The sequence below is a fragment of the Verticillium dahliae genome, genomic scaffold (genome assembly GCF_000150675.1).
Source record: "Verticillium dahliae VdLs.17 supercont1.3 genomic scaffold, whole genome shotgun sequence".
In the NCBI taxonomy this organism is placed as follows: domain Eukaryota; kingdom Fungi; phylum Ascomycota; class Sordariomycetes; order Glomerellales; family Plectosphaerellaceae; genus Verticillium; species Verticillium dahliae.
In genome coordinates this window covers 1757682-1775917 of record NW_009276940.1, presented here as the reverse complement: position 1 = coordinate 1775917, position 18236 = coordinate 1757682, and the positions used below count along the sequence as shown (strand labels likewise).

General features: G+C 58.1%; 8 protein-coding genes across 8 annotated transcripts in view; 3 read left to right on the top strand and 5 right to left on the bottom strand.

Annotated features, from left to right (window-relative positions):
* Positions 1-16: 16 nt before the first annotated feature.
* VDAG_02201 (biotin synthase) lies at positions 17-1318 on the top strand (the record flags this gene model as incomplete). The annotated part of the gene is made up of 2 exons (XM_009658230.1): positions 17-334; positions 395-1318. The coding sequence occupies 2 exons, from the start codon at positions 17-19 to the stop codon at positions 1316-1318; spliced, it is 1242 nt and encodes a 413-aa protein (XP_009656525.1).
* A 774-nt stretch (positions 1319-2092) lies between these two features.
* Positions 2093-4238, bottom strand: VDAG_02200 (uncharacterized protein; the record flags this gene model as incomplete). Its single annotated transcript, XM_009658229.1, has 7 exons — positions 2093-2260; positions 2315-2451; positions 2516-3558; positions 3634-3692; positions 3757-3888; positions 3929-4000; positions 4056-4238. 7 exons carry the CDS (start codon positions 4236-4238, stop codon positions 2093-2095), a joined length of 1794 nt encoding a protein of 597 aa, XP_009656524.1.
* Positions 4239-6425: 2187 nt separating this feature from the next.
* VDAG_02199 (proline oxidase) lies at positions 6426-7887 on the top strand (the record flags this gene model as incomplete). The annotated part of the gene is made up of 2 exons (XM_009658228.1): positions 6426-7012; positions 7068-7887. The coding sequence occupies 2 exons, from the start codon at positions 6426-6428 to the stop codon at positions 7885-7887; spliced, it is 1407 nt and encodes a 468-aa protein (XP_009656523.1).
* A 547-nt stretch (positions 7888-8434) lies between these two features.
* Positions 8435-10081, bottom strand: VDAG_02198 (uncharacterized protein; the record flags this gene model as incomplete). The annotated part of the gene is made up of 5 exons (XM_009658227.1): positions 8435-8466; positions 8525-8648; positions 8765-9408; positions 9458-9999; positions 10053-10081. 5 exons carry the CDS (start codon positions 10079-10081, stop codon positions 8435-8437), a joined length of 1371 nt encoding a protein of 456 aa, XP_009656522.1.
* A 178-nt stretch (positions 10082-10259) lies between these two features.
* Positions 10260-11968, bottom strand: VDAG_02197 (lactose permease; the record flags this gene model as incomplete). The annotated part of the gene is made up of 6 exons (XM_009658226.1): positions 10260-10533; positions 10639-10730; positions 10823-11098; positions 11348-11454; positions 11502-11898; positions 11963-11968. 6 exons carry the CDS (start codon positions 11966-11968, stop codon positions 10260-10262), a joined length of 1152 nt encoding a protein of 383 aa, XP_009656521.1.
* A 657-nt stretch (positions 11969-12625) lies between these two features.
* Positions 12626-13565, top strand: VDAG_02196 (uncharacterized protein; the record flags this gene model as incomplete). The annotated part of the gene is made up of 2 exons (XM_009658225.1): positions 12626-13026; positions 13118-13565. The coding sequence occupies 2 exons, from the start codon at positions 12626-12628 to the stop codon at positions 13563-13565; spliced, it is 849 nt and encodes a 282-aa protein (XP_009656520.1).
* A 602-nt stretch (positions 13566-14167) lies between these two features.
* On the bottom strand, positions 14168-16072 carry VDAG_02195 (allantoinase; the record flags this gene model as incomplete). The annotated part of the gene is made up of 3 exons (XM_009658224.1): positions 15343-16072; positions 15172-15292; positions 14168-15057 (listed from the first exon to the last, which is right to left on the bottom strand). The coding sequence occupies exons 1-3, from the start codon at positions 15862-15864 to the stop codon at positions 14168-14170; spliced, it is 1533 nt and encodes a 510-aa protein (XP_009656519.1). The 5' UTR covers positions 15865-16072.
* Positions 16073-17443: 1371 nt separating this feature from the next.
* The window catches only part of VDAG_02194 (decaprenyl-diphosphate synthase subunit 1), a gene marked incomplete at both ends in the record, with an annotated part of 2222 nt that continues 1429 nt past the window's right edge, over positions 17444-18236 (bottom strand). Inside the window, 2 exons of the mRNA XM_009658223.1 lie at positions 17444-17557; positions 17748-17756. Of these exons, the coding sequence (XP_009656518.1) occupies positions 17444-17557; positions 17748-17756 (123 nt within the window). The remainder of the gene's footprint in view (positions 17558-17747; positions 17757-18236) is intronic.

The following is an 18236-nucleotide window of genomic DNA, read 5'->3' as shown; positions in this document are numbered from 1 at the left end:
CGACGGTCAATTCATCATGAGGACCAGCAGCAGCATCTCACGCAGCCTCGGCGCTCTGCGTCTCCAGGCCGTCCAGGCGCCGAGGGCACACGCCTCGAGAGCATGGCACAGACAAACGCACGCTGCTGCCGCCGTTGTTGAGGACATCCCTCTGCCGCAAACCCCTCCCCCTTCCTCGGTCGCCACGAGTCACAACACCACCGCAACGACAAAACACGATGCGCAGCGCATCTTCCGCGACGCCCTGGCGGCGACGGAACCTAGGAACACCTGGACGCGGGAGGAGATCTCGGCCATCTACTACCAGCCCCTCATGGACCTCGCCTACCAAGCGGTACGTTGGCCACGATGCACCAGCTTTTGATTCAACCGCCGACTGACTGACCGTTCCTAGGGCTCTGTCCATCGACGCTTCCACAACCCTGCCGAGGTGCAGCTCTGCACCCTCATGAACATCAAGGTCGGCGGCTGCAGCGAGGACTGCTCGTACTGCGCGCAGTCGACACGATACCAGAAGGAGACCAAGCTCGAGGCGAAGCGTGTCGAGACTGTCGAATCCGTCCTCGCGGCGGCGGCCAAGGCCAAGGCCAACGGCAGCACGCGTTTCTGCATGGGCGCGGCGTGGCGCGACATGCGCGGTCGCAAGAACAGCCTGCGCAACATCAAGTCGATGGTCGAGGGCGTCAAGGGCATGGGCATGGAGGTGTGCGTGACGCTGGGCATGATCGACGCCGAGCAGGCGCGCGAGCTCAAGACGGCCGGGCTGACGGCCTACAACCACAACGTCGACACGAGCCGCGAGTTCTACCCGTCCGTCATCTCGACGCGCACCTACGACGAGCGCCTGCAGACGCTGTCCCACGTGCGCGACGCCGGCATCAGCGTCTGCTCTGGCGGCATCCTCGGCCTCGGCGAGACCTCCGAGGACCGCGTCGGCCTGCTGCACACCGTCTCCACGCTGCCGAGCCACCCCGAGAGCTTCCCCGTCAACGCCCTCGTGCCCATCAAGGGCACGCCTCTCGGTGACCGCGAGCCCGTCAAGTTCACCGCCATGCTGAGGACCATCTCTACCGCCCGCATCCTCATGCCCGCTACCATCATTCGCATCGCTGCTGGCCGCAAGACCATGTCTGAGGAGCAGCAGGCCATGTGCTTCATGGCTGGCGCCAATGCCATCTTCACCGGCGAGAAGATGCTCACCACCGACTGCAACGGCTGGGATGAGGACAACGCCATGTTTGGCCGCTGGGGCCTCGAGCCCATGAAGAGCTTTCAAAAGTCGAAGCAGCCGTCTGCCGATATCGGTATGGCTGCGTGATGGGTAGTAGAGTCGTGGATAGAAAATGCGAATTCGTTTCACCCGTTGAAGTCTGGTCCAGAATGGTGTGGTTTCCAAGCATGTCTTCACGATGGTGTCGCCTGTTGCTCCCAGCGAGGTCGATGTATCGATACCGCGGCCTGTTTTCGAAAGAGATCCATAGATGAGAATCGCCATACATCGCATTGGAGGCATCCTCCTTGATGGCACGCATAGCGACCCTATGAAGTGATCTCAAGATTTCTGGTCTTCAGGAATACTGGGCCGGTCGAGCGGATATCGGCCATGCTGGAGGAACGTTCCGCGGAGGGTGTTTGTCTCGCAATGTTCGTGTGTTTCGCCCTTGATTCGCTTGCCTCCTTCATTGAACCAGAGGGACCTAGCATTCGTGGAATGGTGTGCTGTTGAGCCTTGGGTGAATGTTGTAAGGGGTAGGCTTCACATTAAGTGAGCAGGGAAAAGATCTCGACCTGGAGCGGCTACCCGCCAAGAGCACCGACATCCGGCCATGTTGTCTCTGCCAACCAACAACCAGCAGTCTCCACTGGTGCACAATTCCTCGCTGCTGAACGAGGGTGAAAATATCGTGTAAGTCATGCTTGATCGTTAATGAAGTATTACGGATACAGTAACGCTCACTGGAGTGCCTAGTCCAAATCCCTTGCGTGGCAACCGAGCCGCATGGGTGCCAGGACCACGCCCAAGTTCCGCCGACAGTCAGCTTGCACACTGGCTCAACAAAATCAGAGAGCCCTTCTTTCAGGCGATCACACCTCAAGCTTTCAGCAGAGGCTGAAATACCCACGGGGAAGGCGACGTCGCCTCCTCGAATGGCAGAAACGGCTCGTCACATTCCGTGCCCGGACTCGGTAGCGTCCCCTCCTGAAAGTACGTGTTGATATACGATCGTGTACAGTTCGAAGGCGCCGCAAGCGATGTGTGCTAAATTCGTCAGCACCACTGTCTGCTCGTACTGCGACCAAGGACCATACTTACGCCGTACGAATTCTGCACCAGCACCACGGAGCCCGGGAACCCAGCCGAGTTGTTCCGCGCGCTGATGAGGGGTGTCGTGTTATCGGCCATGTTGGCAATGTAGAGAATGGGATGCTTCGTTTTCCCTGTAAAGGGACCTGGTGATCAATCAGCCTAGTCCTTCTGCAAGTTGTACCCATGCTGGCGAACAGGAAGACGAACCTTGGAATCGCCACTTTGGCTTGGCCGTTCGCCCGAGGCAGACCATAGAGTGCAATGCATTGACAGCCCCAGTCGCCGGGCTTATTCCGAGCATCGCGTTCGCTTCCTCTAGGATCTGGTCCATCGTGGCGTTGTGCCCATGAAGGTTGCGATCCGCGCACCTCACTGCTGGGAAGGTATCAGACGTCCCCTCCGTGACATCCGGCAGCGGCTCAAAGGGAGAGACTGGCGCGCCAGCACATATAGGCGCCGAAGAGGGCTGTTCCGGCTGATAGTGCTTATAAAATGGTCGTGCATCGCCCTTCTCGAGCGCCGCAGCGATGCGCGCAAAGCCGGCAAACTGCGCCTGGGGCTGGTACAGCGCCGAGAAGAGGAGACGCTTGAGCTCCGACCACGTCACGAGCTCCGGGACGGCAGGGCCCTCGTCGCTGGGCGAGATGATGACGGGGTGCCGCTTGACGGCCGCGAAGAGACGGTCGAGCCGTTCCTTGATGCGGTGCGGCGTGTCCTCGTAGAACGCGCACTTGGCGGGCCCCGCCTGGTGACAGGAGTCGTAAAAAGCCTCGACGACCTTTTCCGTGTCGTGCACAAAGTTGAGGTGCTTCGTGTTGAACCACTCTTCGTAGTCGACGTTGCCGTCGCTGACCAGCCTCTCTACGCGGTCAGGGTACATGGCAGCGAAAACGCCGCCGAGGATGGTTCCGTAGCTGAAGCCCCAATACTTGAGATTCTCGTGGGATCCCTGATTCACAATCTCGAGCAGGTCACGGGCGGCGGAGACGGAGCCGGAATGCCGCAGAAGTTCCGAGTCGTTCATGGCGCGCTCGCAGGCCTGGGAGTAGGCAGTGGCACGAACATGGAGATCCGAGATGATGCCGGCATGAGAGTCAAAGACGCCGGGGTCGCGGAGATTCCATGACTTTTCTTGCTCGGGGGTTTCCCAGCACTGATGGCGGGGCGTGGATGCGCCGACTGACAATGTTAGGTCCCTTGGAATTGAGAAATTGGAACAGGGATTTGACTGACCACCGCGAGGATCGTAGCTGATGATATCCTGCGCATTTCAGCATGGATGTGCGAAAATAATGCAAGGGCAAGATGCATTGGAGGCCACTTACATGATTCTCACCAACAATCTGTTGAAGCAGCTTGCCGTGGTTTCGCAATGACCACACTCCTGAACCGCCAGGACCCTAACGTGGTCAGCCATGGACAAGTGACCAGATGGGCTCCCAACTTACACCGGGGTTAAAGATGACGGGCCCTCGGTAATCAGTTTTATCCGTGGCACGTATTCGAGCAATCGCCAACACAACCCTCCGCTCACCCCAAGGGTCTTGCCAGTCCATCGGCACCTTGATCAGATCAGCAGCCTAATAGCTAGCCGTCGATCAAGAAGAGCAGGATACTCACGTCCAATCTGGCGCAGTCATGTTGCCCATCTTCGAAGCAGCCATGCCATTCTAGCGTCCGGCTCGGCTCGATCTGAACACGGCTTCAATCACAGGGGACAGCAAACAGTGGAGGCACACACACTCACGTCGGACCAACTCCACCTAGAAGGTCGTGGGCCTGGGGAAACAGGGGAACCAGTACCACCCAAGGGGGCCACTACCAAGCCCAGAGGACTCCGCTGACCGCAGACTAGCACTAAGGCCGCAACCGACGCGAAGGCCAGAACGGCGCCGACGCGCTGGTTACCCCATCGCTTTGGGTCAGGCATGTCGCGCGGGCTTCGCATCGTCGGGAGAGGCGCGCACTTATCGCTCATTGCCACGTTAGATATCGGCGAGGCGCCATACAGCTTCGTGTGCTGGAGGCACGAGGGCAAGAAGGAGATGAGGAGAAGAATCCAGGGTCTGATCTGGGCATGATGCCTCACTCAGCGAGCACGGGACACTCGATGAACAAGATCAGCAGAGGATGGTTCGTTTGGGATTAGCGCTGCAGCAGGTGTTAGACCCCTATCATTGGCGCAAGACAGGTATATCCACGGTGTTGGGGGGGGGCCAAGGGGGCCTGAATGCTGCGAGCTGCGAGCTGAACACCCAAGACGGGTGAGGCTTGCAGCGAGCTTCAGGAGATAAGGCGAGATCTACTTCGACCTCAAATCTGCGCTGGATCGGCCGTGGTTGACCTCCATGGCAGCCAAGCTCGTAACAAGACGCCAATCCCCCAGTCTAGGCCCAGCGTGAAGATATGATGGGAAGTGATCGAGCAGAGACACCGAGAATAAGGGACCTGAAAGATAACGTATCTGGTCGATCTATCAGTCCCCTTCACCACCTCAACAGGTCTGAAACAGTCAATCAGGATGATGGAACAGCGGTGATGATAAGGCTTCTCTAATCAGGCCACAGCATGCACAGCTGTCACAGGTCAGGCTAATTGGCGAGCACACGGTTGGCCACTTTGACGAGCCTAGGAGTTGGCAGACCTGGAACGAGGCTTCATGCCTACATTCATGAGTCGAATACATGACTATGAAGCCGAGAGCGAAGTAGCAGGCACGAAGCTGGACTCGTCACTTCATTGATCATAGAGCAAGAAGACTGGTATTGCAGTACCTTGGCTTAACCACCTGGGCTCTGAGCCTGCATGCAGCCCTACGCTGCCAGGTTTCGGGCTAAGGATTCCTTCGACTTGGCGGGTGAAGATAAGGTCGATCTGTGGTGACTCTTGGGTATCTGAATTGCTAGCTGGGAAAGTCGTGTTCGCCATTTGAACAGTCGTTCAATGTGGGAGGAAGCGACACGAAGTGCCATCCCGAGCCAGTGTGGTCATAGGGTTTCTGCAACAGTCGCGAATGACGACAACAGGGCTGACGCCGCATTCTTCGTCATCCAAGACGGCCTCGTCATGGCGTCACTCTTATCGTCGCTAGCCAAGTGCTTGACAGCTAACGTGTAGGGTTGCCACCTCCACAGGGTGGCCGGGCGAGAATGTCCTACGATCGGAGCTCACGGCCTTTGTTTGGACTGAGGGCCCTGGGTCTCCTAAAATGGGGAAAGACAAACAATTAAGTAAACTCTGGGGAAGGGTCGGAGGCGCACACGCCCTAGCATTCCGATCCCGATGCCTCCACCCAGCTTGGCACTTTCTTCGAGGTCACGATGCCTCCAATTTTGGGTTCTGCCCCAGAACCTGCCGCGACAAAGCGCATCATCCCGAATGCCAAAGCAGTCTCAGGAAGGGAAGCTCCGCAAATCCCGGTCTCTCCCTGGATGGCATTGCCGGCGACCTGGCGAGATGGGCAGCTAGAACCATGCGGATGCCGCTGACATGACGCTTCCAAGTGTCGCCTCCCTCATTCAGCCAGACGTCCCCAGCCCCCAGCCGAAAACGGCGACTGAGAGATAGCATGCCAGGGGGAGGGATAGGCAGCTTGAGGCGCAGAACTTGGGGCCAAACAGGGGCCTCTGAGGGCGGCATTGGGACGTTTGTACCACGTGGTGGGTGTCACAAGACCAAGCAACGGAGCAGATCCAGCACTCTCTGACTCTGAGCCTCCCTCGCCTTCGGCCGCGCATCGGATCCCGACGCAGGGTCCCTGCAGCGCTGTCTCAGCGCGGCGTTACGTGTGGTCGGAAGGGTGCTCCGATCGGAGCTTATCAATCCCACTACAGATGGGCTGCCAGAGTCGGGATGCTGATCCGAGTGTGGCTCTGTCATGGTATCGGCTCCCATCGGTGCGATCGTGACGGCCACCCGCCGCCATTTGTTTGTGTGACAAGCACAAACGAAACAACGAGACCGAGACCGAGACCGTCTTATCTTTGAGTTCCGAAGAGGCTAACGGATTTGACGTGACCATGATGCCTCCACCCGTGCTATATAGAAGACCCCCTTGGGCGCCCACCCTCCACCACTATGCTCCCGTCATAACCACACCAAACTTGTCACACACAACATGTCTTCGCTATATGTTGCACCAAGACGCCTCGGCGCTCCCCTATCAAGGGCGTTTACGAAGAATGAGCCTAGGAGGTTCATCAGCAACATGCTCAACACACCAGAGTCCCACCACGCGTTGATGAGCTCGCCACCAGCCGCCGAGCCACCGGCGCTTTCACGCATGCCCACGACGACTCTCATCCGCTCTCTCCTCCTCACATCCTGCATGTCCTCGGAATGGATCATGCGCCCATCACTAGCCATCATGAACCTTATCGTCAAGTCCAAGTCACCACTACTCAACCCCGACAAGAACCCCGTCCTCAACAAGATGCTGCGATGGACCATCTACGACCAGTTCTGCGCTGGCACGAACCGCCAAGAGGTCGCGCGATCAGTCGCTGAGTTCAAGAAGTTTGGGTACCAAGGAATCATTCTGAACCACGCCAAGGAGATCGTCCTCAGTGCCGATGCTGCCAAGGCAATCGAAGCCGAGGGCGAGAAGCAGTACGCGCCGGAGTGCTATGAGATGATCACCAAGTGGAAGGAGGGCACCCTGTCCACCCTGCCAATGCTCGAAAAGGGAGACTTCCTCGCTCTCAAGTAAGTGTCTCCCCATTGCTGTGTCGCCGAGAAGAGACTACTAACACCATTGCAGACTCACTGGTGCTGGTCCCATCGCTGTCGACGCTCTCCGCGCCCAGAAGCCCATCCCCGCCGTCATCCAATCCGCCCTTGACGAGATCTGCCACGCCACTGCCGCCCAGGACTCGCACCTCTGGATCGACGCCGAGCAACAGGTTCTCCAGCCCGGCGTCGACGAGTGGACCATCGCCCTGATGCGCAAGCACAACGCCGGCCTCTCGGCACCGCTCGTCTTCAACACGATCCAGGCTTACCTCAAGGCCTCCAAGGCCAACACGGAGCGTCACATCCGGCTCGCAGCGGCCGAGGGCTGGGCCCTCGGCATCAAGCTCGTGCGCGGCGCCTACATCGAGCACGAGACGCGCTCCCTGATCCACGACACCAAGGAGGCGACGGACGCCATGTTCGACGACATCGCCGATATGCTCCTGACGCAGCGCATGCCCGACGGCTGCGGCCCCGACGCCCAGTTCCCCGCCGCCGCGCTGTTCCTGGCCACGCACAACGGGCCGAGCACCATGCTCGCCCTCGAGACGCATATGAAGAGGTCGCGCGCCGGCCTGCCGACGGCGCGCCTTGAGTGCGGCCAGCTTGTCGGCATGGCGGACGAGCTGAGCTGCGAGCTCGTGCAGAACTACGAAAAGTGCACGCGCGAGGGCACAATGAGCGCCGCCGAGGTGCCCAAGGCGTTCAAGTACATGGCGTGGGGGTCCGTCTCCGAGTGCCTGGGCTACCTGCACCGCCGGGCCATTGAGAACAAGGGCGCTGTTGAGAGGACACATCAGATGGTGGACGCGCTGCGCAAGGAGCTGTGGCGCCGGGTCGTTGGTTAGAGATGCATTGGGACGGAGTACGGTTACTTCGAGATCTTAGACGGATGACGTTTGCATGTTGAAAACTACAATGGGAACCGGGAGGGGGAAACGGAGGACTTAGCGAGCGTTGATACCAAGATGAATATGATCCGAGGCTTACTGCCTCGATGAATGACGTTACCTGCAAGACCAGAGCCGCATCAATCCCTTCTGTGTGTCCTGTCATGCATGGTTCGCGGAGCATCTGCTACGGCTTTCCCCAGTCTTTCCCCGGTTTTTGACAAATCTGTCAGTCGGACGCCTCAGCCCGGCCATCCATTCGGTGCCAAGGAGCTGAGCCCGGGTGACAAGCTAGCGATCTCGATGTCGATGTGAGACTGGGTTTGTGACGGGACACATACCAGGCACTTCGGGATGATGTCAGTGACAATGGCTTAAGCATATTGAATAAAACAGAAAAAATTGTCTTGTGCACTTGAGGCGCCCTCGTCATTCAAATTGCCAGAAGATATCCAGTGAACCGCTCCATCCAACACAAAGAGAGATGCCGATGTACATCATTAGATCACATGATTGTCCGGGGCCCCATGACGATACCTTGGTTGCGTGAGCTTTTTCAACCATCTAGCATTGGTTGTTCAGCCTGAGCACCTACCAGCACTAAGATAATCGAGCTTCTCGAATTGGCTGCCAAGAAATGTGATCTCGTCCAGCAGACTCTCTTTCTCGAAGACTTGTGAGGTAGTCGTCTTTGCTTCCCATTCGTCCAGACATTGATGCTGTACCAGTCAGTATCACTGATAGTCCGTACGAGACCACAGCCGGGGATTCTCACCACCCAATTGAACATTCGCGTGTGATACCTCACGCGTGCGACGGTCTGCCTGATACACACTTTCCGTCGTTCGTCTTCAACGGAAGGCTTCATGAGGAGCGCGTGGCTAAGAACGACGGAAGCGAGGGTCAAAATCTGCCCGGCCATGTAGTTATGTATGTCGAAATCCCCTTCCCTCCAGGCATAATCCACAATATCCGCAGTCGCCCGAGCGTGGGCGTGACATTCGTGCCCGAGATTGGAAAAGTAGAGCAATTGGCCGATATGATGGTATAACATGTGCATGTGCAGGAAACTGCGGAGGCTATCCTTTTGTCGATGATATTCGAGATTCGTCGTAGTGTACTGTTGAAGTGGCTCATCGGCCCATCGATTTCTAAAGCTGGACCTGAGCTCCGCCGAGTTGTTGTTCTGTCTCGACACCGCGACAAGCAGCTCAGACAGATTGACAATCTCCTGGCTGACTGAAGTCTTGCGACAAAGCACGATCGGCTCCCTTCTCTTGAGCGCCCAAAAGTCGTCGTCCGCCATCATTGTGGGTATTCTCTCTGTCAGGTGCGGCGTGAAGCGTAATATGAGCGACACAAACCGATCCATGAGGGCAACGGTCGATGCCAGTCGGCGGCTGCACTCGAGACGGACAGGGTCAATTTCTGCACTCGTGTCCAGCAAGCGAAGGACTTTGACCATGTTCGCAGCGAAGCCTGGCCCATCGTCAGTCCAGTCAACGGGATAGAGTACTTCCAAGCCCACCAAGATAGAGGAACGCCTGTCTTGCCCCGCCGTACAACAGCTTATATGTTGCAAGCAGCACGTATGCCTGCGCCGCGGCGATAGAGGGCCGGTCCCACTCCTCCTTGACAAGGCTCCTCGCGTGTTCGAACAAGATCTCGCCCCGGTGGGCCGGCGACAGTGCCTCGCGGAATGGCGCCACAGAGAATCGAATGCTCAGCGCCATCATGGCAAACAGCACCATTTCCGACACCTCGCTCAGGGCATAGCGGCGTAGGAACACCTCTTCGTCGAAGAGAAAGTGAACATCTCCAAAGTTGCTAAAGTAGAGAAGCAGGAGGGACTGTGCGAATTGAGCTTCGCGCAGTATCTCCTCTGGTCTGCCGCCGCCAATGTCCAGCCCGACCGTCTCGTGCTGAAGGGCGTAGCACGACTGAGGCGATGCCGACGAGGGCGAGGGATAGTGCTGCGGTGCGTGGACGTACGAGCACGTCGTGTTGCGAGACGTGCATCTCTTACACTTGTCGCCGGGGCGCTGAGAGAGGCATCTCACTTTGCTCAAGCTGGTCAGGGTTAGAGTCCTGTAGCGTGTTGAAGTCGATCGTCGAGCACCTACCGGCACGATGTACAGGCGTTTCGAGGCATGGTTGAGGTTGAAGTTGGCCGCGAGTCATGCATGCTGCAGCATATGGCATATGGCTCCATTTCGTGGATGATGATATCGGAGCTTAGGATCACGCCAACCTGGATTACGGATTCAGTGCAGCCACGCCCCAATTCTGCATTTCGTCTGCTTTGGTATAACTCACGTCCAACTGGCTATCTAGCCCTTCTTGACGTCCTGCAGGCCGTTTACGTACCGCGTCTTCTCCGCATCGACGAGAAGGGGTCCATTGAACACCTCAGCAATGGCCTCAAGACTGCGCCCAGACGTCTCGGGGGAGAACAGGTACACGCACGCCAGCTCCACGACCAGCCACACGACGCACACGATGTAGTACTTCCACCATAAGGCCTGCAGCCCAATAGGATTGACGAATCCGTTGACGAAACCCGACCCTTTGTTGAAGAACATGAGTACCGAAAAGCCCTCAGCCCTGATGAGATAAGGCAAGACTTCGACTGGCTATGAATACAGCAATGCATTAAAGGCAAGGTTGAAGAAGACATGGAATGGTAACAACATGGCCAGGGCGCCGTACCCTGCTGACTTGATGCCGCGCTCGTTGTAGAGCCCCGCGCAGAGCGTCTGCGCGCTGAACACAGCAAGCATGCCCGCTACCAAGATGATGAACTACGTGCGTCGGCAGACACGGCGGGTGGCAAAGGCGGAAGAACAGCAGTGATTCAGTTGAAGATCATGAGGCAGCCGTTGATGATGTTTACATGGTGCTTGTTAGTCATGCCAGCTGTTTCGAGCACACGCACGAGATGGTACGAGACTAGACCGTTGCCGGACCATTGCGAGAACAGGCCGAGGAGCACAGGGACGAGAATGCGGCGGCGTTTACCAGGGGTCTTTAGCAGAAAACGCCAGCCGGTATTGTTCGCCATTTCGGCCTCGATTACGGCGCGCATCTCGCGATACTCCAGATCGGCTAGTTGCGACTTGCCGTCACCGTTGCCATGGTACTTGAAGAGGAAGGCCTTGGCTTGCTCAGGCTAGCCATTTGCGATCAAGAAACGGGGTGATTCAGGGAGAAACCAGAGGCCTGCGATTTGGATAGATGCGGGGGCCGCCTGAAGGTAGGTAGGAGGGGATACGCCAGGCCCAGTCGTTTGGAATTGTGAACGTTCTGAATGTGCTGGGTTCAAGACAGACGAATCGACAATTTACTTGAAGCACAACCCACCTCCATGTGGCTAAAATGGCACCGAGATACTAGGATGTCTGGTCCGCAAGGTGATGACCTGCCAGTCCTTGGGATGAGCCAGCTCCCCAATCAACATTGGTGCGTAGGTATTGGCAAAAACCAGCCCGAAGGCGATGGTAAAGCGTGACACCACGAACATTGTGACTGCTCTCGTCAGCGAAAAGATCTAAGGCTCTGGCGACGAGACTCACTGTTGACAGAAGCACCCTGGATCACACCGCTAACCAGCATGATGACAGCGCCAAAGAAGATGCCAAAACGGCGGGCCCAGCGGTTACTGGTGGAACTGATGAAGGGGGTTGCCACAGTACAACCAAGTTCAATGACAGCATTGCAAAGTCCAAGAATGACGCCGCGCGGCTTGTCAGAATCTGGTCGCTGGTCTGCCCCATGTCTGTCGTTCTGATCTCTTTGGACGCCACTGACATTCATCCCATGCAGGCACAGCTTGGTGACGTTCATAATAGCAGCGTGAAAGTCAAGAGTTACAGCAAGCATCAAGTATGCTAGAATGATAAGCAAACGGAGGATGAGGAGGCTGTGGCTCTTGTAGAAGGGTGGTGCTTCTTTGGCGAGTCTCGTGAGCTGCTGGTCTCATCGTCTCAGCGACGACAGTGTCGGAGACAGTTCTCTCCTTGCCATTTTACTGGACGGCCATGGTGTTGGCGTGTGACGTTCGACATGCAAATAACGCGTCTAATGCAGGCAGATATATCGGCCGAGAGCTAAGAAGTAGTCCATCAACTTGGGAGGGTTGAGAAGATCCCCTGTCCAACTCGACTGGATGACTGCTTCATCTTATAGACCTCTCGCGTCGCTGTTGACTGAGGCATCACACGATAAGCAAATCATGGCAAACGTTGCGTCGTGATGCCATTTAATGGCGACAACCGCCAGCATCTCGTTGTAGTCCAGAAGCTTTCGGAGCCTAGGCTTTCATGACAAGGTGTGTTGGCTTCCGCCGAAAACCTGCCTGGACATGGCTGACACTGACACAGCTACAACCGAGTTCATGGCACACATGTTGCCGACTCGTCTCGCTGGTCAATGGTGTCCTTCGAGGTGAATGGGGCTTCGACGGTCTCTTCATCTCGGACTGGATGGGCACGTACTCGGCCCAGGCATTGAAGCTGGCGTCAACATTGAGCTGCCAGGTCTCGCAGATAGAAGACCTACGAATCTGATTCCAAAATTGTGAAAGACGGCTCGCTGTCCGAAACTGTCATCGACAAAAGTGCTATCAGGGTGCTTGATCTGGCCCGCCGTCTTGGGCGCTTCGAGAACCCTGAAGAGCCGCCGGAGCGCGCGGTTGAAGATGCTGATAGAGACAGGTTCATCAAAAGCCGGGGCAGACGGTATCACTCTGCTGAAGAACCAAAATGATGTTCTGCTCATAGAACAGGGGTCCGCGGTAGCCATGATCGGTCAGCACTCGTGGTCTGACGTGCTCGGCGGCGGCAGCGCACGCGTTGATGCACTGCACGCGATACCGCCTGTCCAGGGCTTCCGGAACCTTGTTTTCACAACCTTCGAGGCCCGCGGCGTTCCCGTGTTCGGAGCCGTCCCTCATGCCGACCCGAGCATCGTCTTCCCTCGCGATCGCAAGACTGTCTCGTCGAGGCCAGTGAAAGTAAAATGGTTCAACGGACCAATCGTCGGCACGAATCTCGCCCACGAGGAGACCATCCCGCAAGCCGAGTACATGATCAAGGAAAAGTGACCCAAATATCTTGACGAGGACTTCTCAACACGCATCACGTTTGACCTGGTAGCGCCCTCGACCGGCTAACCACATCTCCGTCATCAGCACCGGCCGCGCAACGCTCAACATTGACAGCGAGCTCGTGTTCGACCGTCGGAAGGAGACCAAGCTGCGCTCAGAATCCTTCTACTTCTTCAAGCAGCACCTCGAAAGGGGCGCCGCTACGGAATCAAGCTCGAGTCCTGGGCCTGCGACCCCGCCACCCTCAACGCAGCACCGATCTTCGGCAAAATGTTTTCAAGGCAGCGCCGTGCGGTTCCACGAGGAAATCGGCCTGGCCCGCGCAGGCCGAAGCCGCCGAGGCCGTTGCCGCTATCGTGACCGCAGCGCGTCGAGGACGGGTCTCCGTTCGGGAACCTTCCTGCCGGCGAGGACAGTCTGCTGCGGTACGAAGAGGGTTTGGATGTCCGGTATCAATGTCATGATCGCCCCGGGAACCCGGCGTCTCTCTTCCCCTTTGGTTTCGGGCTGTGGTATACGACATTTCGCGTGACCGGTGCTGCCGTTTTGGGGTCCTGTGCCTTGAGAGTGCCGAGGACTCGGTTCGTGTGTCCGCTGAGATTGTGAACGCTGGGTCTAGGAGGGGCAAGGTCGTTGTGCAGTTCTACGTGGCGTTCCCAGAGGGGGCTGCTATTCCTGGCCGCCGAGGCCCGTGAAGGGCTGCAGGCATTCTCGAAGGTTGAGATGGAGGCAGGACAAATTGCGCACACAACAGTGCAACTTGACAAGTATGATGCAGCATCCATGATGAGGCAAAAGCACGCTGGGTAGCGCCAGAGGGCGAGTATTGAGTGCTCGTGGGTTGTCGAGTGTCGACATTCAACAGGCGTCCTTTTCTGTGTCAGAGTCGTTTACTTGGACAGGCGTGTAACATCGCACAGATCATCTCACTCATGAATAACATAGGCTTGGCTTTGAAATTACGCATTTTATTTGACCTTTGTGGTTCGTCTGCCTCATCATCGAGCACTGCGCTCACCATGACGGCAGACCTCGAGTGGAGGCCGGCCTTAACCCCACCCAAGATGGATCGCCCCCTCTCCCCTCGCCCTCGACTTGAATGGCAGTCTTGACATCAACTTTCATTCGTGACGTTTACATGGTCCTCCTCTCGACAATGGCCTCGCCAACAGGCTTGCCCTCTACAAAACCGCCACCTCGGCCGCCAAACTCAAAGACCTTTTGCCCACGCACCCACGTCTCCCGGACGCGGCCGCCAAACTGCTTGCCCTCCCACGGTGAGCACCGGTTGCGCCAGCGCATGTCCCCGCTCCGCAGCGTCCACGCCTCGCGGTCGTCAAAGACGCACACGTCGGCGTCGAGGCCGACCCGCAGGCCGCCCTTGCGGTGGCTGAGACCGACCTGCGCGGCCGTCGCCTGACTGCACAGCCGCGCGACGTCGACGAGCGTCAAGCCGCCCTTGCCAAGCGACGCCCGCGTCGCGGCCTCGGCGTGGAGGATGGGCAGACCGAGACCGACAGAGCTGATGCCACCCCAGGCGGCGAAGAAGTCGCCGCTCGCCACGTCCTCTGTGCTGACGCCAGGGCTGGGCGCGGCCGTCACGGGCTTGGGGAGAGTGGCCTCCTCGTCATCAAGCGCCGACTTGACGTCGACGCCGGAATCAGAGAAGGACATGGGAGGGGCCTCGAAGGATGGCGGCGCCGCGAGATGACCTGGCAGTAGCTTGAGTTGGGGCGTGCAGGGCGAGTGGTCCGAAACGACGGTGCGGATGCACGAGTCCTCGGCCAGCAACTCCTCCCACAGCAGGTCGCGGTTCGAGTCCTCGCGAATCGGTGGGCAGCACTTGTGGCGCGTGTCGCCGTCCTCGATCGACTCGGCGGCGAGGCCGAGGTAGTGGAAGCACGTCTCAGCAGTGATCTTGACACCGGCCTGGCGCGCGCTCTTTAGCGCGGGGATGGCCTGAGCCGCCGACAGGTGAACAATGTGAAGGTGCAGGTCGGGGGCGATGGGGCGAGAGACAAGATCTGGTCAAATGGCGTACGTCTCGAAAGAGGGCGGGCGAGAGGCAAGGAATGTGTCATAAGCAGTGAGCTCGCCGGCGGGGGCCAGGGGCGGCTGCGACTGCTGGACGGCGTCACCGACCGAGTCGGCAATGGGAGGGATCATTTCGGCGTGGAACATGAGCGTCGTAGGTGTGTCCTTGAGGGTCTCCATGGCGAGAGCGACATCGCCGGAGGAAACGGCAGGGAACTCGTCGACCTGTATTCAGTCAGTGGCGTGTCTTCTCGGCTGGCTTGTGGTTAACATACACCAGACTCGATGAGGAAGCCCTTGAAGCCGCGCACACCGGCTTCGACGAGAGGCAGGAGGTCGGCGGCGTTTCCGGGGATGACGCCGCCGTAAAAGCCAACATCAACCCAGCACTGGCCTTCGCTCGCCGCCAGCTTCTCCTTGAAGCCAGCGAGCGTCGTGGTGGGGGGGATAGCGTTCAGGGGCATGTCGATGACCGTGGTGACGCCACCCGAAGCAGCAGCGCGTGTGCCCGTCCAGAAGCCCTCCCACTCGGTGCGGCCCGGCTCGTTGAGGTGAACGTGGGCGTCGACAAGACCAGGCAGCAGGACCTTGTCGCCGTGGTCGATGTAGGTTGTGGAGGCGGGAAACGACGAGGCGGGGAGGACATCGTGGACAATGTCGACAATCCTGCCGGTGGAAGGCGACAGAGTAATGGTCGCTGGCGTGAGAACGAGGGAATCGTCGGGCAGAGTGATTACGGCGCGCGTCGAGGCGAGGACGACGAGCCTCTCGGCGGAGGAAGAGTCAGAGACAGCCATGGTGGGGAGTCTCTTGGGAGGTCTCTGGGAGATCTTTCAGGAGGTCTTTCAGGAGGTCTCTGAGGAGGGTCTCTGTCGTTCTGCAAGACGAGTGTCGTGTGGTTGAAGCAGAACCTTTCCTTGCCAGGGTGAAGGCGTGACGGACAGAGCAAGAGGATGCCAAAGGGGATAAAAACAAAAGAGGGAGTGAGAAAGGGCTGTCAAGGTCGCGAAGCTTGGAAAGAAGTTGAGTTGGCGGCGCGACGAGCTCTTATCTGGGACGAGATGGTGGGGGAGGGGTGAGGAATCGGGTGAGATAAGGGTGGGATCGGAATCAAAACTCGATGCGAAGGTGCTGCGTCGTGTCTGCGGGTTGACAGTCGGAGGAGGGGTGTGTGTCTGGGGAACCCTTGCTCGGAGACTCTAACGGGTTCTAGAAAGTGCGTTATTCTCGTCTTGCTCTTGTGTCTCTTTAGTGTCTTGCGTTTCTTCGATGGTTCGGGAGAGAGAGAGGCTAGGCACCTTGAGGGAGAGCCTGGGCAGCTTGACAGACCGCTGGGCGTCCTGGAAGCGACATGCGAGCTGGCCACACCATGACTCGAGATCATCGCAACGGCATCGCCTCGCGTCGTCCATAGCGTGTTGGCCTTCGGCGGCGGTGGGGTGCAGTGCCAGACGCCCGAACACGAAGCAGAAGCATATGCATGAGCCGAGCCAGAGGGTGTGGAGGTAGTCGACTGACGGGAGACAGAGAGGGAGACCCTGAATACCCTCAGCCTACCTACGTTACACCTAGGTACCTACCTACCTCAGGTCCTCGGCCCCTGCCCAAATCATAGGCCTGCCCAAATCCAGGCAAGTCCCTCCCTGCCCGTCATTAGTTCGTCCCTTCCCATCCATGCTGATCCGTCGTGCCTGCCCTTCCAAAAGCCGAGATCCCTTATCATGCCCCCCCCGATTGGTTAATAGCCCCAGCGCACCAATCAGACGCCGTCCCAATAAACCGCAATCCCTCGACAAGCGCAACGCTGGCCCTTCCTCGTCAAGGTGTTCCTGCCAGCGCCTTACCTCAGCAATTGGCCCGCGTGTTTCCATCGAGTAATCATCGAGTAAAGCCGGATCGATGCGCCTATCCATTGGTCGCCTTCATTTTCACGGCCATCAGTTTCTTTGCGCCAAACCGGTGAGACCAGAACCAACCTGGCGAGACCAGAGGCAACCTGGAGGCAACCGGGCAACCTAGCGGGAAAGAGGGTTCTGCGCCGACATCGCCCAGCGTGTCTAGCCAATGCTGAGATGGGCGAGCCAGGGGCCCCATTCTCATGAACCGCCGCGGCCACGGATCGAGGCTTTTCCTGTGGTCATCGTCGAGCAACACCATCAAGTCACAACCCAGGCCGCGCGAATCGGACCTGTTCAGCGTCGACAGGGACAGATGGTCCTGGGCTTGTTCATCTTATTCCTCAATGGTTCCCTCTGACAAGTGTTCCTCTTACATTTCTTCTACAGAGATTGACGTGATCATTCAGACGTTGTCGCACTGCCCATCTCCCGTCATCCTCACGAGCCAGCCGCCGCGGAGATGCCATCTCAGCCGATTTCAGGGTCCCCTCCCATCGCTGTGACAAGCTTTGGCCCGTCCCTCATCGCGCAGCGTGCGTTTCTGCCCCGCCCCTCCTGGGTACCCGGCCAAACACCTGTCGGCCGCCGGGCCCTGTGCACGTCCACACGCCTTGTTCGTCACGTAATGGGAACCCCAAACCCGCTCAGTCGGCCGGCGCGCTCGAGAGCGGAGCCCGGATGTCGCCGCACCACCGGCGATGGCCGACGCACGCCCTCGGGAAGGGCGGTGTATCGTTCTAGCCGTGCACGCTCTTTTCTGCCTAGGTACCTACTCTACTTACCAAGCTTACCTAGGTAGGTAGGTACGTTCGGTGTGCATCGTCCCAACGTCGAGGCGAACATCACGACCAACGACGCCGAGCCATAGACGGTTCAACCAGAACATAAATGGTATTGAGCTGCAAAGCACACCATCCAACACCGCTTTTGCCTACCCTGTAACCCCTGCCGCCGTCTATCGTTTGCGCCGAGAGTTGTACGCGCACTCTCCCTCCTCAATTCAGGGAAAGCGTCTTGGTGGTGTGTTGTGTGTATGTCGGTGTTGTACAGATGGTAGTCGCATGGCGGTTATCCTCTTCCGCCTCTGCCCGCCGCCCCTTTTCTTCACATGTTTTGTACAAAAAGATGCTGCTGCTGCTGTTGATCGCCCACGAACATGGTCCTGACCACACACCCCCCCCCCCCCCCGCTCTTACGGTCGGGAAGGTTATTTTTGCGTGTACGCGCCTCCTTGGGCCACCTAAAAAAGCCGGCCGTTGCCGACCTGTCCC